Raw genomic sequence first — 27,959 nt, 5'->3', positions numbered from 1 at the left:
TTGGAAGCATTGAACTTCATTTTTCTCAGCACGTCGTTGTGTTTTACGTCACCGCGTTGGACTCGATCGTTTTTTTAACTGATGGTGTGTAGGCACATCAGACCATCAGTCAGCTTCATCGGTACCGTTAACCGATGAGAACGGTCCTTCGGACCGTTCTCATCGGATGGACTGATCGTGTGTACAGGGCTTCAAGGTGTCAGCATACCAAGACATTTTGGACAATTTCTTGCTCCCAACTTTGTGGGAACAGTCTGGGGATGGCCCCTTCCTGTTCCAACATGACTACACCCCAGTGCACAAAGCAAGGTTAATAAGGACATGAATGAGCGAGTTTGGGGTGGAGAAACTTGACTGGCTTGCACAGAGTCCTGACCTCAACCCGATGGAACACCTTTGGGATGAATTAGAGCGGAAACTGCGAGCCAGGCCTTCTCATGCATAATCAGTGCCTGACCTCACAAATGCACTTCTGGAAGAATGGTCAAACATTCCTATAGACACACTCCTAAACCTTGTTGTGGACAGCCTTCCCAGAAGAGTTGAAGCTGTTATAGCTGCAAAGGGTGGGCCAACTCAATATTGAACCCTCCAGACTAAGACTGGGATGCCATTAAAGTTCATGTGTGTGTAAAGGCAAGTGCCCCAATACTTTTGGTAATATAGTGTATATGAAATTGCTGCATTTCTCTTGATACTGTGAAAATATTTTGTGGCGGAGTATGGGCAAAAGCTGTCTTTTTGTTCCTGAATCTAAACCGCTGGGGTTTGGACACAATTACGTCACAAAGGTCCAATTGTTTTAAAACTATTACAGTGCCTTTGAAGTTCTTTTGTAGTCATCTGTGGGAGAGCAGAACAGTTAAAGTGTATCTAAACCCAAGAAGATAAATGTATTATTTTGCAGCTTAACAGTCCTTAGACGTGGTGATGCATTATCTTTGTATAACATTCCTATGTTAACAACCCCACAATCTAAACCCCCTCTACCAAATGATTTGGACCAGAGCACAAAGCAAGGTCCATAAAGACATGGATGATCGAGTTTTTGGGTGGATCCTGGGTGTTTGGCACGGACGTGCCATATGAGGTATTGGGCATCGGCTATCACCTGTACGTTGATGGAATGCCAGTGCTTCCGATTGCGATATATCTGCTCTGTGTCATGGGGGGGCCGTAGTGCCACATGGGTGCAATCAATGCCCCCCACAGTGCGTGGGAATTCTGCAATTCTGTAGAAATCACGCATTGCCTTCATCCGCAGGTCCTCCTGGGTGGGTTTGATGATTTGGTTGGACATGCGTCTGAGGATTGCGGGGATAACCTGGTGCACGCATCTGCTAATGGAGGATTGTGACATCCCAGACATGACTCCACTTGTACGCTGAAAAGAGCCACTGGCAAGGAAATGGAGTGTTGCCAGTACCTTGACCAGTGGCTCCACTGCATGTGAGCAGTGTGTTGGGCTGGTGATGTCATCTTTCAAGGTTGTGGTTAATTCCACGATGGCAGTAGGGGTGAATCTGAAGATGCGATACACCTCAGAATCACCCATGCCAAAGATGTTTATGCGCGGTCGGTATATCCTCTCCCGTGCCCTCCTTCTCCTCCTTCGTTCCCTCCTCCTTCTGCGCGCATCTAAAGCCAGTAGTATAGCTATGACCATGGATGCCCCTGGCATGTTGGAATACAGATTGTTGTCCTGCAAGTGTGTGTGCTCAGTTCGTCACTAACGCTGTTGCTTTAGCTGATGTGCACACGCCTGGTGCAAAGTTAAAGCTGCTTTTATGAGGGGTAACTTTAGACCGGACATACAGCTGATGCGCACCGCGCGTAGCCTCCGCCGGTCAAACGTACTTTTGTGGATCGCCGTATCTCCCTCATTTGCATATTTGCATAGCAAAACAATGGTGCGTCTAGCGTATATTTGCGCCGGTGTAAAAAGATTACGTCGGTCGGAAAAAGCCTATTTTCAGGCGTATCTCGTTTTGGGGATACAGCGCATAAATATGCCGGCGCATATTTACACTTACGCCGCTCATCTCGAGATACGCCGGCGTTAGATGCCAGGAGGTCTAGCCCAATCCCCAAAGGTAAAAAATAAATAGGAAATAAAATGAAAAATAAACACATATATGAAACCAGGAAAAAATATTGTTATTAAACAATTAAAAATAGAAAAAATAGAAAAAATTGTCAATAAAGCAATTGATGTCTACATCACTATTCAGACCGAAAGGTGTGTAGCATTTAAGCTTATGCACCCACGCCATCTCTAATTTATACTTTGAACAAGGGAACTCCCCCCTCCAATGGGGGCTATACTTATCTATGCCTAAAAAGACTGTTGGTGGGATCCCTATTATGTACTGCAAGATAGTGTTTTGATACGGAGTGCTTTGTGAAGCCTCTCCTTATGTTGTTTATATGCTCATTTAAACGCACTTGCATTGGGCGTGGTCCTGCCCATGTACTGAAGGCCACACTGACATTGGAGCATATAAAGTGCATTTAAATGAGCATATAAACAACAAAAGGAGAGGCTTCACAAAGCACTTTGTATCAAAACACTATCTTGCAGTACATTATAGGGATCCCACCAACACAGTGGGGCAGATTCAGACAGATTAGCGGATCTTTAGATCCGCGTAATCTATCTGATTTTCGATCCGCCGGTCCAATTTTGCGAGGCAAGTGCATGACTCACCAAGCACTTACCTCGAAAATTGCACCGTCGGATCGTAACTCCCCCGGCGGAATTCAAATTCCGCGGCTAGGGGGAGTGTACAATTTAAATCAGGCGCGTTCCCGCGCCGATTTAACTGCGCATGCGTCGCCGGCGTAATTTGCCAGTGCGCATGCTCCAAATGACGTCGCTAGGACGTCAATGTTTTCGGCGGCTACGTAAATTCCGACCATCCGTATTCCCAATCGACTTACGCAAACGACGTAAAAATTTGAATCTTGGCGCGGGAACGACGGCCATACTTAACATTAGCTACCCCTCATATAGCAGGGGTAACTATCCGCCGGACTTGAATTGGCGGTTCCCCTCATTTGCATATCCGACGCGTAAAAAACTGCGACGACACCTAGCGGCCGGCGGTAGATTGCAGCCTAAGATCCGACTGGTGTAAGGCACTTACACCAGTCGGATCTAAGGGAGATCTATGCGGAACTGATTCTTATGAATCAGTCGCATAGATCCGACCGTGGGATCTCAGAGATACGACGGCGGATCAGGAGATCCGCCGTCGTATCCCCTTGATGAATCTGCCCCAGTCTTTTTAGGCTTAGATAAGTATAGCCCCCATTGGAGGGGGGAGTTCCCTTGTTCAAAGTATAAATTAGAGATGGCGTGGGTGCATAAGCTTAAATGCTACACACCTTTCGGTCTGAATATTGATATAGACGTCAATTGCTTTATTGACAATTCTTGCAATTTTTTTTCCCATGTGTCTAATATATGAGGATCATGTGGAATATTGTGATTTTCTCATAAGTTAGATTAATTTTTTTTTTTTTTGGCCGATTCCCATTGGATGCTAATGTAAGATCCCTTGTGTATCGATATATTTATGTTTGCATATGTTACTGGCAGGTTATAGTGCTATGCAAATAAGGACTTTAGATCTGTGTGGGTCCTAGTGAATGACCCATATTAGATATTTTTGCCGTTTACATACGTTTTTATTTTATTCTGTTTCCATGACTTTTTGCATGGGGATCGTCACTACCTATGTGGCTGGAGTATGCCATTGGTATGCTCTGCCTACCTGAGATTTTTTGCCCATAGAGTCAGTTAATTTTATATGGGTTTAATTCTTGTTTTCCAGTAGTTAAGATGGCGTTATAGCGGCTTCTCGGCACTCACAACGAGGCTGTGTCATCTATTGTATGTATTTAAGCGGTAAATCAGAACGCCGCCCATATCCCGTGACCACGTCCCTCTAGTGCCGAAACGTTGGGAGGAACGACGTTCTGACGTCACCGCGTTGTGCGCCAGACCTGGAAGATACAGGCTGCTGAATCGAAGAGCCGGCCGGCTCAATTGTATTTTATATGCCTTATCTCACTTCTTCGATGTAAGTGTGCATTTTTATGTTACTTATTAAATTTTTAAGGGTTTTACGCTATGCCAGTCCCTTCCTTTTTTTATGTGGTGCATCCTGAATTGCTACATTGTTTGAGACATCTTCTATGCAATATTGAACTACACTAAGGGATTTATGCTACCAATAGAGACCCCAGGCTGGGATATCAACCATATGCGCATATTGATCTCCTATAATTAGAGATCACATCCATCTGATAAGCGGCAGTGTTATTGTTTGTTGGAGGCACTATCCTGTCAGCACTTTTTCCTGGACTATTGGATTCATTGAACACTGGGGATATTTAAGTTTATATGGACACTCTGCATTAGTATTTTCTTAATATATTCACTTTTTTTTACCTTTGACGCTATTGTTAATGGTATTCCTAAGTATTTTTTTGGTTTGTTCACACAGACTGCTATTTATTCACTTGATAATTTTCAGGTTTCATAGACCTACTTACAGATATAGGGGCAGATCCTCAAAGAAATTACACCGGCGTATCACTTGATACGCCGCATAATTTCAGATTTTGCGCGTCGTATCTTTGTTTTGGTATCCACAAAACAAGATACAACGCCATCTGTATTATATCCGACAGGCGTACGCCTTAGTACGCCGTCGGATCTTAGATGCAATTTTTCTTTTTGCTGCTAGGTGAGGTTTCCGTCGTATTCCGCGTCGAGTATGCAAATTAGCTATTTCCGACGATCCACGAACCGTACGAGCGTCCGTCGTATAGTTAAAGCTGCTATATGGTGGCGTACTCAATGTTAAGTATGGCCGGCGTTCCCGCCTATAATTTTGAAAATTTTACGTTGTTTGCGTAAGTCGTCCGTGAATGGGGCTGGACGTAATTTACGTCCACGTCAAAACCAATGACGTCCTTGCTCATATAGAGCAATGCACGCCGGGAAATTTTAGGGACGGCGAATGCGCAGTTCATTCGGCGCGGGGACGCTCTTCATTTAAATGAAACACGCCCCCTACCCGCCGAATTTTAATACGCCGCGAGAGATACACTATGCCGCCGTAACTTACGGCGCAAATTCGTTGAGGATTCAAACCAACTCAAAGTAAGTTACAGCGGCGTAGCGTATCTGACATACGCTGCGCCCGGCGCAGATGTATGTGGATCTGCCCCATAATTTTTGTTCACTCAGTCAGTGTTTCATAATTTTAATTGACAATTATCTAGCATTTCATTGTCACTAGTGTCACATTTTAGCTTACAACAGCGCAGCTCTTCCTTTGACCATTATTATTAGTGTTGTATAACATTTTCAGTTTCCGCTTTACTATTATTGAATTAGCACAGTACACCCCTCTTTTTCATTTAGTATGTCATGACTACAGAACAGACTCCCATCCTCCCCTTCCCTACATCTCTATATCATAGAGGGAAGGTGTTCTGTAGTCTCCAGACAGAAATGGGAACTGTATTAACTAATAACAGCACAGACAGCGAGCACAGAACATTCTCAACTATTTGGGTTTCTAGCAGAATGAACGGGTATTTTTTTATCAAACAGATCTAACAAAATGCTTTCAAATGTATAATTAACAGATCAAAATGGAGGAAATAAGAGAAGTTTATTGTTAGGATTTACATACACTTTGAAGCCTTCTGGCTGGGGAGGCACAACAACATATACCTGGTCATGAGAGGGTAAAGCAATGCATATTTGCATCTGATGTTTATCTAGTCTTTGACATCATTTGCTAAGGTGACTCAGATCCCATCCTGGAAAATACACGGAAGCAGATGTGGGACAATCAAACACCAACTTCCTCTTGACATCTGTCACCTGTGTCTCTGACGTGCACAGGTATTTACCTGGCTGCACCTGGTTATCAGACCAAGCCCATACCTTGAGATTAAAGGAAATCTGCACTGGGAAAATATGTAAGCTTCCACTGCTACCTATTATACTTTTCATGCATATCAGGACTTCTGACCTTTTCTCTGACTGTATGCTATTTCCAAGTCAGTAGCTCTCAAAATATAGGGCATTGGTGGTCAAAATACTTAATATGAGAGGCCTCAAATATGTCAAGGGACGCACATAATATTCACTAAATGCCATATAAAGGTGTCAGACACTGCAGACGTGCAACAAGAGATGGTCAGAGACTATGGGAATGCTACAGAAGAGGGTCAGAGATTATAGGCATGCTACAGAAGGTGGTCAGAGACTATAGGCATGCTACTGAAGATGGTCAGAGATTATAGGCATGCTACAGAAGATGGTCAGAGACTATAGGCATGCTACAGAAGATGGTCAGAGACTATAGGCATGCTACAGAAGATGGTCAGAGACTATAGGCATGCTACAGAAGATGGTCAGAGACTATAGGCATGCTACAGAAGATGGTTAGAGACTATAGGCATGCTACAGAAGATGGTCAGAGACTATAGGCATGCTACAGAAGATGGTCAGAGACTATAGGCATGCTACAGAAGATGGTCAGAGACTATAGGCATGCTACAGAAGGTGGTCAGAGGCTATAGGCATGCTACTGAAGATGGTCAGAGACTATAGGCATGCTACAAAAGATGGTCAGAGACTATAGGCATGCTACAGAAGATGGTCAGAGACTATAGGCATGCTACTGAAGATGGTCAGAGACTATAGGCATGCTACTGAAGATGGTCAGAGACTATAGGCATGCTACAGAAGATGGTCAGAGACTATAGGTATGCTACAGAAGGTGGTCAGAGACTATAGGCATGCTACAGAAGATGGTCAGAGACTATAGGCATGCTACAGAAGGTGGTCAGAGACTATAGGCATGCTACTGAAGATGGTCAGAGACTATAGGCATGCTACAGAAGATGGTCAGAGACTATAGGTATGCTACAGAAGGTGGTCAGAGACTATAGGCATGCTACAGAAGATGGTCAGAGACTATAGGCATGCTATAGAAGATGTTCAGAGACTATAGGCATGCTACTGAAGATGGTCAGAGATTATAGGCATGCTACATGAGAACGTCACAGACTATGTGCATGCTACAAGAGAGGGCAAAAACTATAGTCATGATATGGGTCAGATACCATGAACATGCTACAAGAGATGGTCAGAGACTATGGGCATGGTACTGAAGATGGTCAGAGACTATAGGTATGCTACAGGAGATCCTTAGAGACTATGTACATGGTACAAGAGAGGGCAGAGACTATAGGCATGCTATAGGACATGGTCAGATACCATGAGCATGCAACAAGAGATGGCCAGAGACTATGGGCTTGGTACTGAAGATTAGGGATGAGCCGAACACCCCCCCCCCCCCCCGTTCGGTTAGCACCAGAACCTTCGAACGGACCGACCGTTCGCGAGAACATTTAGAACCCCGTTGACGTCTATGGGACTCGAACGTTCGAATTCAAAAGTGCTGATTTTAAAGCCCAAGTTATTGTCGTAAAACGTCTTTGAGAACCCGGGTCTTGCCCCAGGGAACATGTATCAATGGAAAAAAGTTTTAAAAATGGTAATTTTTTCTGGAGCAGTGATTTTAATGATGCTTAAATAAAAAAAATAAAAAGAAAAAAGAAAAATTCCTTTAACCACTTGCTTACTGGGCACATATACCCCCCTCCTGCCCAGGTGAAATTTCAGCTTCCGGCACTGCGTCGCTTTAACTGACAATTGCTTTTGACACATTTTTGGCACCATTCACATTTATACTGCGATCAGTGCTATAAATATGTACTAATTAGTGTATTAAATGTGACTGGCATTGAATGGGTTAACACTAGGGGGTGAGGAAGGGGTTAAATGTGTACCCTGAATAGTGTTCTAACTGTGTGTGGAGGGGACTGACTGGGGGAGGTGACCGATCTGTGTCCCTTTGTACAAGAGACACAGATCGGTCTCCTCTCTCCCTGACAGGACGCTGTCTCTGTGAGAGCCGACAATGAGAGATGATCTCATATGTTTACATTTGAGATCATCTCTCATTGGCCGCACAGATCGCCTACCAAACGGCCACTCCGATTGGCCGTTCTCTGCGATCTGTGATTGGCTGTGTCCAAGGGACACGGCCAGCACAGAATTTCCCCGCTGTGCGCTCGGGAGCGCGCGCTGGGAACGAGGAAAGGGGAGGACGTCAAATGACGTCCTCCTGGATTTTCAGGTCCGCGCTGAAGCCGTCTTTCGGCTATAGCGTGGGCCTCAAGTAGTTAAATATTGTACCTGCTGGGTGTCTATAGTATGCCTTAGAAAACGTATTTGAGAACCCGGGTCTTGCCCCAGGGAACATGTATCAATGGAAAAAAAGTTTTAAAAACGGTCACACTTTAATGTGACATGTCATTTTTGCTTAGGGCCCCAGGGAGGTCATGATCGGCACTGAGTGCATGTCTCAGCTTCCTTCATATATTCTTGTTTTACTGCCTCCCATTCTGCAACTGGAAAGATTTCCCCTTAAGAGATTCATGCCTATGTAGAATCAAGATTTGGTGGCCCATATTAAAACAGAGAGTGAATATCACTCTCCGTATGAAACTTAAATCTCCATACCTCAGCCCACACTTTGTAGCCCATTTATAAAGTGCAGGCTGTGGGGTGGAGGTTGTGGTTTGCAATGGATTTCCCCATTTGGTGCAGCAGAGAGGGCTGTATGCTGGGGTGCCATTCATTTTCAGTACCTGTGCTGCAGTGGCAACCGTACCACACAAATGTCATCCCGGCCTTAATGTGATGGGTTGTCTGACCAATCAACATGGAGGATTTGAAAGTAGGGAAGGGTGAAGCCCAGTTAGATTTATAAAGTGGTTGTAAACCCCAGACATGAAATATGAACAAAGCATATCCCTCTATAATGTGTACTTTGTCTCAATCCAGGGCACTATGGGGGTTATTTACAAAAGGAAACTCCACTTTGCACTACAAGTGCAAACTACAAGCTAGATTTAGATAGGTTAGCGGATCTTTAGATCCGCTAACCTATCTGATTTACGATCCGCCGGCGCAAGTTTTTGAGGCTAGTGCTTAATTCAGAAAGCACTTACCTCAAAACTTGCGGCGGCGTATCCTAAATCCCCCGGCGTAAATCCCCCGGCGTCCCCGCGCCGATCCAACAGCGCATGCGCCGTCCGCGATTTTTCCCAGCGTGCATTGCTCCAAATGACGTCGCTAGGACATCATTGGTTTCGGCGTGAGCGTAACTTGCGTCCAGCTCTATTCTGAATCGACATACGCAAACGACGTAAAAATTCAAAACTCGGCGCGGGAACGACGGCCATACTTAACATAGGATACCCCTCACATAGCAGGGGTAACTATACGCCGGAAAAAGCCGAACGCAAGCGACGTAAAAAAAAAGCGACGGGCGGGCGTTCGTTTCTGAATCGGCGGAACTCCTCATTTGCATATTCGTTGCGTTCAAAAAACAAAACGCCACCTAGCGACCGGCATGGAATTGCAGCCTAAGATCCGACGGTGTAAGTCACTTACACCTGTCGGATCTTAGGGAGATCTATGCGGAACCTGATTCTTTGAATCAGGCGCATAGATCCGACGAACGTAACTCAGAGATACGACTGCGTATCAGAAAAAAACGCTGTCGTATCTCTATCGTCGTATCTCTATCTGAATCCGGGCCTACAAGTGCACTTGGAAGTGCAGTCGCTGTAGATCCGAGGGGGACATGCAAGGAGAATAAAAAACAGAATTTTAGCTTGCACATGATTGGATGGTAAAATCAGAAGAGCTTCCCCTCATTTCACATCTACCCCTCAGATTTACAGCGACTGCTCTTCCAAATGCACTTTGCACTTGTAGTTGCCTTTCGTAAATAACCCCTCTACGTGTCATTTCTGTCTGCTCCCCCATTCCTTTGGTATCGGCATGAGTCACTTCTGACATGTTTTCCTGACACCAAGAAAAAAAAGTGACAGCCTGAAATCTGTTCCTGTGTGCTGCGTGAAGGTGGTGTGTCCCTTCCCTCCCATCAGCTCTCTGTGAGCTCCGCAGAGTGTTACTTCAGCTCTCTGTCCCCTGCTTTCTGAAAGCTCAAACAATCTTTATAAATTCTGGACTTTCAACCGATGTAGAAAAGACTGCCGATAAACAGGTACAACTTATGTAGGAGGATTGGTTTCATCTCTGTGTATCACCTGAGGCCAGTCCCTGCACTGGGTATACCTGTATGTAAGGGCTAACAACAACTTTTAAGGGCACATTGAACTTTTTTTTTAATATTTTTAGCTCCCCACATCACCTGGATCCAGTGGCGGAATTATCGGGGTCGCCACAGTCGCACTTGCGACTGGGCCCTGCAGATCCGCCACTTCAGGGGGACCCACCCGTGTGCCAGTGCGAGGGGCCGTCAATATGGCTTTGCTGACTACTGGGAGGCCCGCCGCAGCCGCGCCGCCTGCCTGTTCATTCCACCGCGAGGAGGGGGGCTTTCGCCCGCTGAGCGGAGAGAACACTGGCTGAGAGAGACTCTGCATCGTCTATCCAGAGACAGAGACTGTAGGGAGGCAGGGCGGGCACTGAAAAATGAAGTCAGCTGACACCATAGAGTGGAGGGGAGGTGCTCTCCCCATGAGGAAAGACACGGTGACGGAAGTAAGTGATGGATTGCAGTGCAAACCTCCATCACCTCTGCTTCTTACTGATCCCATCCCTACCCCCATCACTTCTACAACAGAGGTGATGGGGGGGGGGGGATAGGGATGAGATCAGTGGGGGGGGATGGGATCAGTAAGAGGTAAAGGTGGTGGTGGTGGGAGAGGATGGCACCACCGTTGTCACCCCCCCACGTACCACCGCTGCCACCCCCTATGTACAACCGCTGCCACCCCCCAAGTACCACCGCTGCCACCCCCCCAAGTACCACCGCTGCCACCCCCCCAAGTACCACCGCTGCCACTCCCCCAAGTACCACCGCTGCCACCCCCCAAGTACCACCGCTGCCACCCCCCGAGTACCACCGCTGCCATCCCCCCCCGAGTACCACCGCTGCCACCCCCTAAGTACCACCGCTGCCACCCTTCCAAGTACCACCGCTGCCACTCCCCCAAGTACCACCGCTGCCACCCCCCAAGTACCACCGCTGCCACCCCCCAAGTACCACCGCTGCCACCCCCCCGAGTACCACCGCTGCCACCCCCCGAGTACCACCGCTGCCATCCCCCAAGTACCACCGCTGCCACCCCCCACGTACCACCGCTGTCACCCTCCACGTACCACCGCTGCTACCCCCCAAGTACCACCGATGTCACCCCCCAAGTACCACCGCTGCCACCTCCTCAACATCACTGTTGCCCCCCCTCAAGTACCACCGCTACCACCCCCCTTCAATTATCACCACTGCCACCCCCTCAACATCACCACTGCCACCCCCCCTCAACTACCGCCGTTCCTGCCTCCCTAGAAAAAAATATATCAAAATCATGATTTTTTTGGGGGGGAGGGGGCCTTCGTGATTTCTTGCATCGGGCCCCTGAAGTTTCTAGTTACGTCTCTGCCTGGATCTATTAATTATTCTGAGATCTTGCTGTCCGTGCCCCTGCTGGGCATGTCCTAGTGATGGGGTGACTCTCAATATCCCCTGTAGGATCAATACATTGTTTATCTATTAAAAAAAAAAATGGGGCAAACAAAAATCCCCCAAAAAAAGAAAGGAGTGCAACATGCAGAGCTTCACTACCAGAGATCAATAAACTATTTTCGGCTCATTCGTTAGGCAACAGCTATTTGGCTATTTGGCTTGGGCTTTTCTCTCCGACGGGCTGGCAATTCTTTTATTATTAAAAACACTGACATCATATTTTTGTAAAAAAAACTCACGCCTCTCGGCAATTTATTAAATAGATTTTATAAAACATATTTACACATTTTATTTCACATTAAAACATATGGAAAACTGTACACGGTAATGAATGAATACACAAGTATTTACTGTCCCCATAGAAGCATAGGGGATTTTATACCTCTCAGAAAGAGGATGGAAAATTCTGCCACGCAGACTATTTAAAGGGCCACTCACTTCTCCAAGATCTAATATTTCAGTGTGGTAGATTGTTGATGGTGGAGACGTTCAATCACCCAATGGTTTATTTTGTTTTTCTCATTGGTGAGATCTCTGTAAGTATTAGGAGGGCTTCCCGGTCTACCTGCTGGATCTTTTTTTTAATTAAGGAGAATGTAAGTAAGAAAAGTGGGAGTGGGGCATACAATGGTGGGTGAGAGCACCCAAAACGACCACGTGGACAGGAACTGAGTTAGAAATTAAGGCAGGACCTCTTGATGGAGATTTTAAGACATAAAGGAAGCCAGGTCTGATTCAACCCACTAAGCCCCACCTATACCAAAATATTACGTTTACGTGTAATGACAATTTCCAATCATGAGGTTTTAAAGACCCAGCCATTACCCATATTCAACCAACTCATTTGGGATAACAGACTTGACCAACCCAAGAGTTTGGGCCTGATGGCCACGGGGTCCAACTTCAGCATCTTCAGTGCACTTATCACTCAAGCCGATGGCCACAGGGTCCAACTTCAGCATCTTCAGTGCACTTATCACTCAAGCTGATGGTCACAGGGTCCAACTTCAGCATCTTCAGTGCACTTATCACTCAAGCCCCATTGGGGTTTACTTAAAACAGTATTAAACCCAAAAGCAAACATTTATATTGCAGCTTACCAAATCTTAAGCCTGGTACACACGATCGGATTTTCCGCGGACAAAGTGTAGGACTTTTGTCCGAAGGGTGTTGGCCAGGAATTTGTCTTGCATACAAACCGCACACAATTGTCGACCAACAAACACAAAACAACGTGTTTTTTCAGCTCTTTAACGCCACCCTTTGGGCACCTTCTGCTATTGTTGTGTTTGGTGAGCATTGTGTACACGCGATCGGAAAATCCGACACCAGGCCGTTGTTGCTACAAAATTTTAAAGCGTGCCATCCAACATTTGACCGCGGAAAATCCGACAACAATTGTCCGATAGAGCATACAAATGGTCAGATTTTTCGGGAGCAGCCTGTCATCACACAATTCCTATTGTGTGTACGAGGCTTTAGATGTGGTGGCTGCGTTCGTTTTTATTTTGGCTTTTTTTTTTCTATTTGTACCTAGTAATCCATCCAGTGAGTCTCTTTCACACGGGACGGATCCGTGATGATCTGCCCCGTGAACCTCTGCTTGCTCAGCGGTGTTTGCTCCGCTGAGCCGGCGGATGACAGGGCACACTGTGCAGGGACCACCCTGTCAGATCTCCGCTCTCCCCTATGGGGGGATCGGATGAACGCGGACCGTCTGTCCGTGTTCACCCGATCCGCAGATGGATGGAAAAATCGAGTTTTCCTCCGTCTGCAGAATCGGAGGATTGCGGACCCGGATGAGATTGGGTGTCAGCGGATGTTCATCCGCCCACACGCGCAATCTCATTGGGATCAATGTATGTCTCTTTTTCATCTGTAAACAGATGGATGAAAAAGCGGACATACGGTCCGCCCGTGTGAAAGAGCCCTTACAGATGTATCCATTACAGTGATGAGCCAAACCATATATGACTGGCAGGGGTACTTACAACGATCAATTTTATTTATGTAAAACCTTTATCTCAAAAGGAACAAAACTGGAACTGCTGATAAAGTGGTATTTGGCGCTTGGCTTCAGTTTTTGAGTATATATTAATCTTCCAGTACAACTAGCACTCCCCCAGAATGACAATGTTGATGTCCAAAGGTGCCCCCTGTGCTCCTTCGTCCAGAGTGGGGGCACCCTAATAAAGGAGGTGTGAATATGGAAAAACTAAAGAGGTTGGGACTTTAAATGAGGCGCCGGGTATCAGCTGAGTACCTCCATCCCCGATAATTTGAACAGAAAAAAGCAAGGGTGGGACTTTAAATGAAGCATGTATCCCAGGAGAAAACACAGAACAAATGAATATGGCAGGTATCTAGTCTAGTCATTTAAAGTCCCACCCTTGCTTTTTTCTGTTCAAATAAAGGTGTGTTACTGGCCAGATCACCAGGTGAAAACAGAGGGAAGAATGGCAAAAAATAAATAAAACAAATGCAGCCACCACCATCGAATGACTGGTCAGCTGCAATGTATTATATATATATATATATATATATATATATATATATATATATATATATACATACATACACACACACACACACACATATATATATACCTGTATATAAAAATATATTTAGTTTTGGGTTTAATACTGTTTTAAAGATCAACCCCACCCAACTTCTTTGCATGGGATCAGAGGAGTTAAACATCAGGTGTAATGCCGCGTACACACGATCTGACTTTTGAGCGCGCAAAACTCGGAATTTCCGACTGAAAAATAGAGAACCTGCTCTCTATCTAAGTCCGTCGGAAAAAGCCAGATGGGGCATACACACGTTCGGAATATCCGATGAAAAGCTCACATCAGACTTTTTCCATCGGAAATTCCGACCGTGTGTACGCGGCTTTAGGTTTCCCCATAGGGGGTTTCTTCTCCAGTCACTTCCACAATGTTGCAATAAAGCTAGCAGTCTATTGCAGACAGTTTTGAATTCAAGATGGAGTTTAAAGGGCTCATAAACATTCCCTTTAAAGCCCGTCGCCTATAGTTAAGGACTTCTGCAAGTCGCAATGATTGTTTTGGCAATCCTCTGTTTCTTAGGAAGACCGTCCTGTAAAACCAGGTTACCCAACACACCTACTTTCCCTGAGTTGATACAGGCTATGAGTCACAGCTAGGTGTAACGCGCACTGTTAGTGCCATATTCAGGACTTCCTGCTCATGATACATGAGTCACTCCAGCTAATAGTATTACCCATCACACCTAAAACATTACTGCTAGTTGCAGCAATATGAGGGCATAACACCATTTCCATTGAGTGGTGCCCCCTAGAGGCCGCGCACAATAGCGAAACAGTCTCTGTAGTGTGTTTCAATTCTCTGGCCTTCTGTTTTGACATTACGTGCGGTCTTCTTTCATCCACGGATGCTGGACTATCTGTTCAAGCGAGGGGCGGTCTGAAGGGCATGTGGATAAACACCATCGGATTAATTTTTCACATTCTGAAAAGAGATGGAAAAGGAGACATTTTAAATATGGCTTCCCTGGGACCAGCATACAAAGATATTTATGTAATGTTGCAGCCTATTTTAATTTCTTTTACTTTTTTTATATAAAAACATTTAATAAAAGCTGCAACCATGATACTGGCGTCACAGAGTACTATAGGTTTTCTAGAGAGAACAATCTTTATACAGTCCTATATGAATATAGCGGGCAGGCAGTAATATGTTATAGCTACTAATAGTTAGTCACAATGATTTGTTCTTTAATATTAAAGAGCCAAGGAAAAACGCATATATGGAGTCCGTGTGCCGCGCACCCCGAAAATGCAAAAACAAAAATGGGAAGGTCCCCCAGTAGGGTTTTTTAGCGGCATGATGTTCTCAATAAGAGTGGTTGGATGATATTGAAGTTAAAATCTTTACCTGGTTTCAACATTGAATTACAATAAAATGTACAACATGGTTGGAGCATTTGTAAAATAATGTAGATAATATACATATAGTACACTCTGATTATACATGAAAATAAAAATAACAGTGGCAAAAATCAACAACAATACAATACACGTTACATCATGATTCAATTGTTTCCATATGAGTACCCCGACGCGTTTCGACCTAAACTGTCACGGTCTTCTTCAGGGGAATTGTACTCACTCAAGGGTTAATGAATTAATATGTAATCAGAGATGGTTGCTGAGAAGTAAAAATGATCCGAAGACCCCCATAGCAAGAGAAACACCCGTTCCGCTTGATGGGAACCCACCAAACCGGGCTTACAAGGAGTCACAAGTGTGGACCATAGGGGGGAGGAGACGACCGGAAGACACATAGGCTCCATCCTAATGTATGTATGGAGGGAGCTGTCCCAGGATCACAAGGATCCTGGGACAGCTCCCTCCATTCATTAACCCTTGAGTGAGTATAATTCCCCTGAAGAAGACCGTGACAGTTTAGGTCGAAACGCGTCGGGGTACTCATATGGAAACAATTGAATCATGATGTAACGTGTATTGTATTGTTGTTGATTTTTGCCACTGTTATTTTTATTTTCATGTATAATCAGAGTGTACTATATGTATATTATCTACATTATTTTACAAATGCTCCAACCATGTTGTACATTTTATTGTAATTCAATGTTGAAACCAAGTAAAGATTTTAACTTCAATATCATCCAACCACTCTTATTGAGAACATCATGCCGCTAAAAAACCCCACTGGGGGACCTTCCCATTTTTTTAATATTAAAGAGCCAAGCCACCTCTTTGGTTCAGAACATTACAGAATAATTTTCCTTTATCTTAATGAGATTTTAAAGGCAATTTAAAAAAATTAAATAACAAACGTGATACTTACCTGCTCCGTGCAGTGGTTTTGCACAGAGCAGCCAAAATCCTCCTCTCCTCAGGTCCTCCTCCGGTGCTCTTGGCCCCTCCCTCCTCTCGAGTGCCTGTCAAGCTGGTAGCTCTGGGGGCACCCAAGCAGGCTCGCTCCTGAGCCGCTGCTCTGCGTGTATATTCACAAACAGAGCCGTGGCTCGGCCCCACCCCCTTTCTTTATCCTCATTGGCTCAATGGCTGTGATGAACAGCAGCAGGAGCCAATGGCTCTCACTGCTGTCTCAGCCAATGAGGAGGGAGAGTCCCCAGAGAGCTGAGGCTCTAGTGCACATTGTTGGATTGCGATGGAGCTCAGGTTAGTATTAGGGGGCTGCTGCACACTGAAGGTTTTTTACGTTCATGCGTAGAATGTATGAAGGTAAAAAAAAAAACTTGATCCTTTACAATCACTTTAATAGAACTATATATATATATATTTATTTAGTTATTTTTTCTGTCTACTGAAGTTCTACTTTAACCTTAAAGGGGTTGTAGAGGTAAATGTTTTTTCACCTTAATACATCCTATGCATTAAGGTGAAAAAACGTGATCCTCTTCGGTTCCCAGCCTGGCCGTTGATTGGCTAGGCTGGACCGATTGATAGCAGCGCAACCATTGGCTGGCGCTGCTGTCAATCACAGCGGATGACGCGGCACGCCGGGGGACGGGGCCGAGTGATGCAGTCAGCGGCTATGCCCGCCGCTGTATCACGGGAGCGCGCTCGCAAAAGCTTTCCACTATGCGAGCTCGCGAGAAGCTTTTGCGAGGAGGAGTCGAGACAGCCGCCGAGGGACCCCAGAAGTCAGGGTGCAAAACGAGCTGCACAGTGGAGGTAAGTATAACATGTTTGTTATTTAAAAAAAAATAAAAGTTTGCCTTTAGTGTTCCTTTAAGCTACTGGGGCTTGTAAACTATTTTTTTTTGTCCAGCAGGGTAAGTAACCAGAGTAGTAGTAACATGCTAAATGAGCCTATGCCACCACCTGCCTCAGTTCACTAACCACTTGCCAACACTTCACATGCAATATTTATTATAATATTTGACTAAAATAGAAAAAACAAATATGCATGTCTTTAGTCCCTAACATAATAAACAAAAAGAGTAATACAAAACACAACATTCCATTTATTACACTTAAGCCCTGTACACACAATCGGTTTGTCCGATGAAAACAGACCGATAGACTGTTTTCATCGGTGAAAAAAAAAAGAAGAACCTTAATTAAATTTTTCCTATGGATAAAAAAAACTTTAGAAAAAAAACGATCGTCTATGTGGAAGTCCATCGGTCAAAAATCCACGCATGCTCAAAATCAAGTCGACGCATGCTCGGAAGCATTGAACTTCATTTTTCTCAGCACGTCGTAGTGTTTTACGTCACCGTTTTTTGGCACGGTCGGATTTTTGACTGATGGTGTGTAGGCAAGACTGATGAAAGTCAGCTTCATCGGATATCTGACGAAAAAGTCCATCGGATTCGATTCCATCAGATATCCGATCATGTGTACAAGGCTTTACAGAGTGAATGTTGGCTCAGCTGGCTCAACGTACAAAGGCCTTTGATAAAAACACAGGGCTAGATTCAGCAACAAGTTACGGCGGCGTATCTCCAGATACGCCGCCGTAATTTCAAATCTGCGCCGTCGTATCTTTACGCCGATTCTCAAAGGCGAGTACGTTGAAAAAATAGGCTTCCTCCGCCGACGTAACTTGAATACGGCGGCGTATAATTGTGTGCAATTTTACGCTGGCCGCTAGGGGCGCTTTTGTTGTTTTCGGCGTAGAATATGCAAATGACCTAGATACGCCGATTCACAAAAGTACGTACGCCCGGCGCAATTTTGTTACGTCGTTTACGTTAGGCTTTTTCGGCGTAAGGTTACTCCTGCTATTAGGAGGCGCAGCCAATGTTAAGTATGGACGTCGTTCCCGCTTCGAATTTTGAATTTTTTACGTCGTTTGCGTAAGTCGTTCGCGAATAGGGCTGGACGTCATTTACGTTCACGTCGAAAGCAATGACGATTTGCGGCGGAATTTCGAGCATGCGCACTGGGATTCTTTCACGAACGGTGCATGCGTAAAATACGCGGGGTCAACATTAATTTAAATAAAACACGCCCCCTCATCCTCATTTGAATTGGGCGCGCTTCCGCCACCCCTATTTACGCTATGCCGCCGTAAGTTAGGAGGCAAGTGCTTTGTGAATACAGCACTTGCCTCTCTAACTTATGGCGACGCAGCGTAAATACGATACTCTGCGCCGCCGTAACAATAGGCAAATCTACCTGAATCTAGCCCACACTTTTTAAATATTATTTTTAATTAACAATGATATTCCCAGACTATGCCACGTTGGTCTGCAGATTTAGAACCATAACCCAATGTGCATTAACACCTTGTGCCTGTCTAACCTGGGGTCACTTTGGTCCTAAAGTTTAGCTGCGCTTGTAGAATTTCCTGGTCTCTTTCGAAGGGGATGTCACCGCAGACCATATCGAACAGCAGGATGCCCAGAGACCAGACTGCCGCTGGCACGGCCTTATATTTCCGGAAAGCCACCCATTCTGGAGGGCTGTATACTCTGGTTCCTGCAGAAATCAAAATTCTCTCTTTAGATTGAAGAATACAATTTTTTGAGGTACAAAAAGGATTTGCAGCTTAAAAAGAATAACTTACCATCAAAATCAGTGTAGAAGGAATCCTGCAGCACAGCTCCGGAGCCAAAGTCGATGAGTTTGAGTTCTCCTGTGTGAGTGTTGAGTAATAGGTTCTCATCTTTGATATCACGGTGTGTGATGCCATGGTTGTGGCAGTGCCGTACCGCCTCCACCACCTGCCGGAACAGGCCTCGTGCAATCCCTTCCTCCAGGTGCCCTTGTTCTGTGATCACATCGAACAGATCCCGACAGTGTTCCGGCATCTCCATTACCAGGAAGAAACTGTCCGGGGTTTCAAACCAATCCAGAAGCTCAATGATGCCCTTGTGACCCTTGACTTTCAGCATCAGAAACACTTCCATGGGCACGCGTGACAATTTACCCTAAAGAATAAAAATGGAACGATTTCATGAAGTACCACCCATATAACAAGCTGACCAATTAAAACTGAATGTCAGGACCTTTATCGTGTTTTTAATGCTATATTACTGGGGAAATTCACCCTCTCTAATCGAAGTGGTGGCCACTGTCATTGGGAATGAAAGTGTGAAAAAATCCCAATTTTTCAGGTGCCACCAGAACAGGAATCTGCCAATGGGGACAACTATGTAATAGGGGTATTCGCCTCACTTTGGACAGACTTCGTATTGTGTCTATCTGCAGGGAGTGAGGAGTCCTAATGGGTCACATAAGCCCAAAAGAAAGGGGGGATTTAACTAGGGTTGTCCCGATACCACTTTTTTAGGACCGAGTACAAGTACCGATACTTTTTTTTATGTACTCGCCGATACCGAATACTGATACTTTTTTTTAAATGTGTCCCCAAATGCAGCCATGTCCCCCCCACAAATGCAGCCATGTCCCCCCACAAATGCAGCCATGTCCCCCCCACAAATGCAGCCATGTCCCCCCCACAAATGCAGCCATGTCCCCCCATATGCAGCCATGTCCCCCACATATATGCAGCCATGTCCCCCACATAGGCAGCCATGTCCCCCATATATGCAGCCATGTCCCCAAACATATGCAGCCATGTCCCCCCACATATGCAGCCATGTCCCCAAACATATGCAGCCATGTCCCCCACATATATGCAGCCATGTCCCCCACATATATGCAGCCATGTCCCCCATATATCCAGCCATGTCCCCCCACATATATCCAGCCATGTCCCCCCACATATATCCAGCCATGTCCCCCCACATATATCCAGCCATGTCCCCCCACATATTGCAGCCATGTCCCCCCACATATGCAGCCATGTCCCCCCACATATGCAGCCATGTCCCCCCACATATATCCAGCCATGTCCCCAAATATATGCAGCCATGTCCCCTATACCTAATGATGATGCCGCCGCGTTAATCACCATGCGGCGAACATTACAGGCAGCTTTCGTTTGAATAGCTGTTTTCCCTGCCACGCCGTGTAAAGGACACTCCCCCTTGCTCGGGATTGGACAGATCCGTCCAAGGGGGAGTGTCTATACACAGCGCGGTGGGCATAACAGCTATTTAAACTAAAGGTGCCTGTAATGTTCGCCGCACGGTGATTAACGCGGCAGCAGCGGATTTGCGATATACGGCGGCGGTGGGCAAGTATTCTATTTAGGCATCGGGGGTATTTGCGGGAGTACAAGTACTCCCGCAAATACTCGGTATCGGTCCCAATACCGATACTGGTATCGGTACAACCCTAGATTCAACCATTTCCTACAAAAAAAAGTTTTTGCATTTAGATGTAGCTGATACAATAATGATTTACATCAACCCACAACAACCAGTTAGGACCAAGGAGTCTAGTGCGACTGGACTAGTGAAAGCTCATTTCTGATTGGCCGTTCTGAGCTACTGCACATTGCCATTGGCACGTTTTATGTAAAAGCCAATGTTTGTATGCAAATTTTTCCTAACACATTTGTGAAAAAATCTAAATGTTTCATGGAATATTTTAAAGAAATCTTACCAGCTGTGCCCATTCCACTACTCGACTCTTCAAGATATGCTTCACGGCCACCTGGGGGAGCAAGAGATCAGTCAGTGCCTGTGAACCAAGCCTTTCTGCAATGATCAGTTGCTGGCTCTGTATTCTTGTGGTATTTACCTGTACGTGATCGGTGAGTCTTCGCGCCCCGTAGACTGTGCCAAATCCACCACGCCCCATGAGAGAACCCAGCTGGTACAATTTATCAAAGGATGCCCGGTCTTTCCCTGTAACAAAAGCAAAGACACTGTAGTAAATGATACTTTATCATTTAGGACTAACTTGAGGTTACATTTGTTCTTATAAGGGATCTGTGGCAATTTAGTGTCTACCTGAATGAACACTTCATTATTGACGGATGACCACCTTTTGATTTTTACATATTATTACCAATAAAGTGGATTATCTTACTCCTCCTATGTCTCACTATATAGATTTGGGTGATACATATATACTGATGTTTTGCTTATGGGTGGGTTTGTGGTAGGCTGAATCCCCCTGTGAATTTCGTATATCTCTCATGCACTCTTGCAGAGTGCCCTTTACCAAGATTCCAACAACCCCCCAATATTAAGTCTCACTCCTCTTGCTGCATTTTTTTGTAGCATTGGTTAGGTGCATTGTCATGAGTTTCCTTTTTTGCATGTTTTCAGTGCATTTTCCAGCGGATAGCGTTAACAGCTTGTTAATACTGGTTACCAATGCATCAAAAAGCATTCTATATATAGGGGGTCTACAAGTGCAAAGTGCCCTTGAAATTGCACTGAAAGTGCACTTGGATGTGAAGTCGCTGTAAATCTGAGGGGAAGATCTGAAATGAAGGGAAGCTCTGCTGATTTTATCATCCAATCATGTGCAAGCTAAAATGCTGTTTTTTATATTCCTTGCATGTCCCCCTCAGATCTACAGATCTACAGAGACTGCACTTCCAAGTGCACTTTACACTTGTAGGTTGCACTTAGTGCAAAGTGGAATTGCCTTTCGTAAATAACCCCCTTAGGGGCAGATCCACAAAGAGAGTACGCCGGCGTATCTACTGATACGCCGGCGTACTTTCAAATTTCCCGCGTCGTATCTTTGTTTTGAATCCTCAAAACAAGATACGACGGCATCTGGGTTAGATCCGACAGGCGTACGTCTTCGTACGCCTTCGGATCTAAGATGCAATTCTTCGGCGTCCGCTGGGTGGCGTTCCCCTCGTTTTCCGCGTCGAGTATGCAAATTAGCTATTTCCGACGATCCACGAACGTACGTCGCATTCTTTTACGTCGTCTCTAGTCAGCTTTTTTCGGTGTATAGTTAAACCTGCTATTTGGTGGCGTACTCAATGTTAAGTATGGCCGTCGTTCCCGCGTACCATTTAAAAAAAAAATGTTGTTTGCGTAAGTCGTCCGTGAATCGGGCTGGACGCAATTTACGTCCACGTCAAAACAATGACGTCCTTGCGACGTCATTTAGCACAATGCACGGCGGGAAATTTAGGGACGGCGCATGCGCAGTTCGTTCGGCGCGGGGACGCGCTTCATTTAAATGAAACATGCCCCCCCTACTCGCCGATTTCAATTAGGCGTCGTTACGCCGCGAGAGATACACTACGCCGCCGTAACTTACGGCGCAAATTCTTCCAGGATTCAAACAAAAAAAAGTAAGTTACGGCGGCGGAGCGTATCTCAGATACGCTGCGCCGGGGCAGATCTTTGTGGATCTGCCCCATAGTATTCAACTTCTATTGACCTCCCAACACAATTGCATTAAAAAGAGGCATGATGTACTTTTCAAAGCACACTGCAGTGCTGAGATGGGAACAGGTGCAATTGTTATTATGCTTGTTGGATGCATGCTTTTCAGCACTTTGCAACTTATGCATTAAATTGAAGCATAAATGGACCCTATTTCCTAAAAACAAATCTATTGAAGCCACGTTCATAGGGAACTCTGCCCAAATCTCACAAGTTCCAACATGTGATCACCCATGAAACACGTAGGCTTCACACATATCCCAGTGTACCCAATTACTCAGCCACCAACACCCAGAACACTGCCCCGTGACTAAGAACTTCTGGTGCTAGTATAGTACATGTGCCAAGGAAATATCCTATTTCCTAATGATATGGTTTTAGTAAATGATAATAGTAAAAAAGATAGAAGTATAATAATAACAATAGTAAACAACAACAGTAATAATGATGATAAAAATAGAAACAGGGACTTTAGAACATGAGCGTGTGATGCATTAAAGATGCGGTTAACACGTGCCATTCATTCTCTGTACATTCATATTAGGAGGGATTAAAACAACGCACAATCTGATCTCAAACCGACCTGATCGCAAACGCTCATAATATACACTATCCCTAATAATAATAATAATATTATTCCACAAAATGAGAAGACGCCTTATTCATCAGGTTTGATCATTCAAACTATTTACTGTATTTATCGGCGTATACCGCGCACTTTTTTGCCCTGAAAATCAGGGCAAAATCGTGGGTGCGCGGTATACGCCGATACCCGTGCCGAGTTTGAAAACTGCGCAGTACACTCGGGTATAGTCAGCCAGTCTCGGCTCCTTCCGCGCTCACGTCCTGGACGTACAGGACGTCAGCGCAAGAGTTGCCGAGCCTGCCCGACAATACACGAGTGTACTGCGATCTGTATATGTCGGCACAGTATTCAAACTCGGCGCGGGAAACGAGCGGGGAGGACGCCGCAGAAGGACGCCTGACCCGACGAAGAGGACACCTGAAGCCGCAGACGGACCCCGGACCCGACGAAGAGGACACCCGAAGCCGCAGACGGACCCCGGACCCGACGAAGAGGACACCCGAAGCCGCAGACGGACGCCGGACCCGACAAAGAGGACACCCGAAGCCGCAGACGGACGCCGGACCCGACAAAGAGGACACCCGAAGCCGCAGACAGACCCCGGACCCGACGAAGAGGACACCCGAAGCCGCAGAAGGACGCCGGACCTGACGAAGAGGACACCCGAAGCAGCAGATGAACCCGATGAGGCCGCCGATGGACGCCGCGCAAGACACCAAAACTGTAAGTACAAAAAAAAAAAATTTCCACAGGATTCGGGGCTACTTTAGGGGTGCGCGGTATACATGGGAGTGCGTTATACCGCGATAAATACGGTAATTTATAGACAGCAGCCTTCCAAAACAACAAGACATATTCCATTTACACTAAACCAATAAATACTTGCCCTATGTTACAAATGTGAAAATCATAATATATGTGATCAAGACCTGCAGGTGCTAAAACCGAAAAAAAAAAAAAAAATCGATAACAGCGCTTGCAGTTGTGATATAATATGATAGACAACAACAAATAGAATTGTCAAAGTGAAATGCAGTCTCTTGCAATGTGCTGAAGTGCTCCAAATAAATAGTAAGTGCTTCATATAAATTGATTGTGCCTTGTGCCACACTCCTCTCTTGTATGCCCACTCACCAGAAATAACCACCAGGCTCGATAAAAACAAATACAATCTCATAGTGAAGTACTGTTTTTTTTTTTATCAGTACTTCACTATGAGATTTTATTTGTTTTTATCGAGCCTGGTGGTTATTTTGATCACCCCCAAGATCCTTCATTATTTGGAGATCCTAATGAGGAGTCCCAGAGTTCTATCAGATCACAGCGTGTTTGACCCCCAGACTGCAAAGCTGAGGGTCCACTGTTTCTGGTGAGTGGGGATACGAGAGGGGAGCACCGTCAATTTATATGAAGCACTTCAGCGCTTACTATTTATTTGGAGCACTTCAGACACACGTTGCAAGAGACTGCATTTCACTTTGACAACTCTATTTATGTTGTCTATCATATTATATCGAAACTGCAAGCGTAGTTATATATATCTTTGCTTGATATAACATTTACAACAGAACAAACCCTTAAAAACTAAGGGGCAGATCCACAAAGAAATTACGCCGGCGTATCTCTTGATACGCCGCGTAATTTCAAATTTTGCGCGTCGTATCTTTGTTTTGGTATCCACAAAACAAGATACAACTAGATCCGACAGGCGTACGTCTTAGTATGCTGTCGGATCTAAGCTGCAATTTTTCGGCGGCCGCTAGGTGGCGTTTCCGTCGAATTCCGCGTCGAGTATGCAAATTAGCTAGTTACGGCGATCTGCGAACGTACGTCCGGCACATTGTTTTTACGTCGTTTGCGTTCGGCTTTTTCCGGCGTATAGTTAAAGCTGCTATTCTGAGGCGTACTCAATGTTAAGTATGGCCGTCATTCCCAGGTACAATTTTTTGAAATTTTTACATTGTTTGCGTAAGTCGTTCGCGAATAGGAATTTGCGTAGAATGACGACACTGTCGTAAGCATTGGCTGGTTCCGGTTTAATTTCGAGCATGCGCACTGGGATACCCCCATGGACAGCGCATGCGCAGTTAAAAATAACGTTGTTTACGTCGGGTCACGACGTATTTACATAAAACACGCCCCCATTACATCCATTTGAATTCCGCGCCCTTACGCCGCCAGAGATACACTATGCCGCCGTAACTTACGGCGCGAATTCTTTGAGGATTCGAAAAAAAAAGATAAGTTACGGCGGCGTAGCGTATCTTAGATACGCTGCGCCCAGTGCAAAGGTACGTGGATCTGCCCCTAAGGGCTTAATAATGCTTAAAAATTGCAATATATATATATATATATATATATATATATAATTGCATATATCATACAATAACATAATACAATATTATAATTTGGTATTAGAAAATAATAATAATATTGTCATTATTATAACTATTGCATGTGACTGAAGAGGTGGTCAGACACATTTCCTTATGCCGTTGACTTCTGCTGCATATACACAATTAAGAAGCAATGCCTGGTATGATGGGCACTGTAGTGTTCTGTGTCAGGCGGAGAAACCCTCTGCAGTGGGTGACAGCAGCAATACTTGGGTAGGTTGCAGAATGGTGTGACATGCAGGGGGCTCCCCATTATAGAGAAGACAGGAGCAGTACCTGGGATGATGGGCACTGTAGTTTTCTATGACAGACAGAGGAACCCTCTGCAGTGGGTGACAGCAGCAATACCCAGGCTGGTGGTATGAAAACTACAGATAGCTCCCCATTATTTGGCTACAGCCACGCTGTCATAGGAGTGCCAGCACCAGATTAACGCAAAAAAAATAAAAAATGTTCCAAATGGCTAATACCTAAATACAGAGAATAGGGATTTTTTTTAATAAGTAGCACTGAGGCAGTAAAGCTGAACCTTTCCTTCAGATTCACTGCCTCAGTGCTACCTATTAAAAAAAATCCCTATTCTCTGTACTTAGGTATTAGCCAATTGGAATTTTTTATTTTTGTTATAATACTTTGTTTATTAAATGTATCAGGGGTAAAATCCCTTATTGCAGTAAATGGAAAGGGAGACAGGAAAATGGAAATGGGCTTACCTGAAGCAGGGTTCAGACTGTCAAGAAAACTGGTGATCATTTCCAGATCAGATGATTCCAAAGCAATGATGTACACAAGGGATGTTCTGCACTGGGTAGGTGCCTGGGAATCCTCTGCAGGGTGCTGCTCTGCTGTGTGCTCTGCTGTGTGCTCTGCCTGCTGCTCTGCTGTGTGCTCTGCCGTGTGCTCTGCTGTGTGCTCTGCCGTGTGCTCTGCCTGCTGCTCTGCTGTGTGCTCTGCTGTGTGCTCTGCTGTGTGCTCTGCCGTGTGCTCTGCCTGCTGCTCTGCTGTGTGCTCTGCTGTGTGCTCTGCTGTGTGCTCTGCCGTGTGCTCTGCCTGCTGCTCTGCTGTGTGCTCTGCTGTGTGCTCTGCTCTGCTGTGTGCTCTGCCTGCTGCTCTGACAGCTCTCTGAGGACCATATCAGTTAGAGTTCCAGGTAACTGTGAAGATGTGGGAGTGGTTTGTGGAGGGCCAGGGAGTCCCTGCCAATCAGGATAGAGATCTGAGACAATATTCAAATGTGAAAAGGAGGACAACCAATGGTGTTCAAGAAAAGAGAGCGGGAGAAAGCGACATCAACATTTCCTATATGTTTACCATCAGCCAGGCATGAGTGGGTGTGTTACACATCGTACGTGGTTATTCTACGTTTATACACTTTATTCATGTGTTGTTTATTTTGGTTTAAACACACTTTTTCTAGATCTTCAAATAAAGGATTTGTTGGCTGCTGAACTGGCGCTTGTCTGTGTGTAACATGAAATAGTATTGTATCAAAGAGCTGCAGAACGCTATATATCCTAACATTACATATCACATCCAAAACAGAAATAAGGTTTGCATAACTCTTTATAGTAAATATAAACAGTCAAAATAATAAAGAAATCATTTAAAGAGGAAGTAAACTTCCATCTTTGAATGTCACCTATAGGTAATCCTATAATAAGACTTACCTATGGGTAGTGTAAATATCTCTTAAACACGCAGGGGCAGATCCGCAAAGATCTGCACCGGCGCAGCGTATCTAAGATACGCTACGCCGCCGTAACTTACTTGGCTTATGTTTGAATCCACAACGAATTCGCACAGTAAGTTACGGTGGCGTAGTGTATCTCTCGCGGCGCAAGCCCGCCTAATTCAAATGATCCAGGTAGGGGGCGTGGATCATTGGAATTAGGCGCGTTCCCGTGCCGATCGTACTGCGCATGCGCCGTCCCTAAAATTTCCCGACGTGCATAGCGCTAAATGACGTCGCAAGGACGTCATTGGTTTCGACGTTAACGTAAATGGCGTCCAGTGCCATTTACGGACGACTTACGCAAACGACGTACATTTTTAAATTTCGAC

At 45.2% G+C, this 27,959-nt stretch overlaps 1 protein-coding gene across 1 annotated transcript; it reads right to left on the bottom strand.

Annotated features, from left to right (window-relative positions):
• Window positions 1–14,508: 14,508 nt before the first annotated feature.
• On the bottom strand, window positions 14,509–26,809 carry PIM2 (Pim-2 proto-oncogene, serine/threonine kinase). The gene is made up of 6 exons (XM_040324276.1): window positions 26,612–26,809; window positions 21,298–21,404; window positions 21,160–21,210; window positions 19,214–19,577; window positions 18,949–19,125; window positions 14,509–15,154 (listed from the first exon to the last, which is right to left on the bottom strand). The coding sequence occupies exons 1-6, from the start codon at window positions 26,649–26,651 to the stop codon at window positions 15,051–15,053; spliced, it is 843 nt and encodes a 280-aa protein (XP_040180210.1). The 5' UTR covers window positions 26,652–26,809; the 3' UTR covers window positions 14,509–15,050.
• Window positions 26,810–27,959: the final 1,150 nt, after the last annotated feature.

This window comes from Rana temporaria, chromosome 9 (genome assembly GCF_905171775.1).
Source record: "Rana temporaria chromosome 9, aRanTem1.1, whole genome shotgun sequence".
Taxonomy (NCBI): Eukaryota; Metazoa; Chordata; class Amphibia; order Anura; family Ranidae; genus Rana; species Rana temporaria.
The sequence above is the reverse complement of the archived record's forward strand: the minus strand, read 5'-3'. Positions and strand labels throughout refer to the sequence as shown.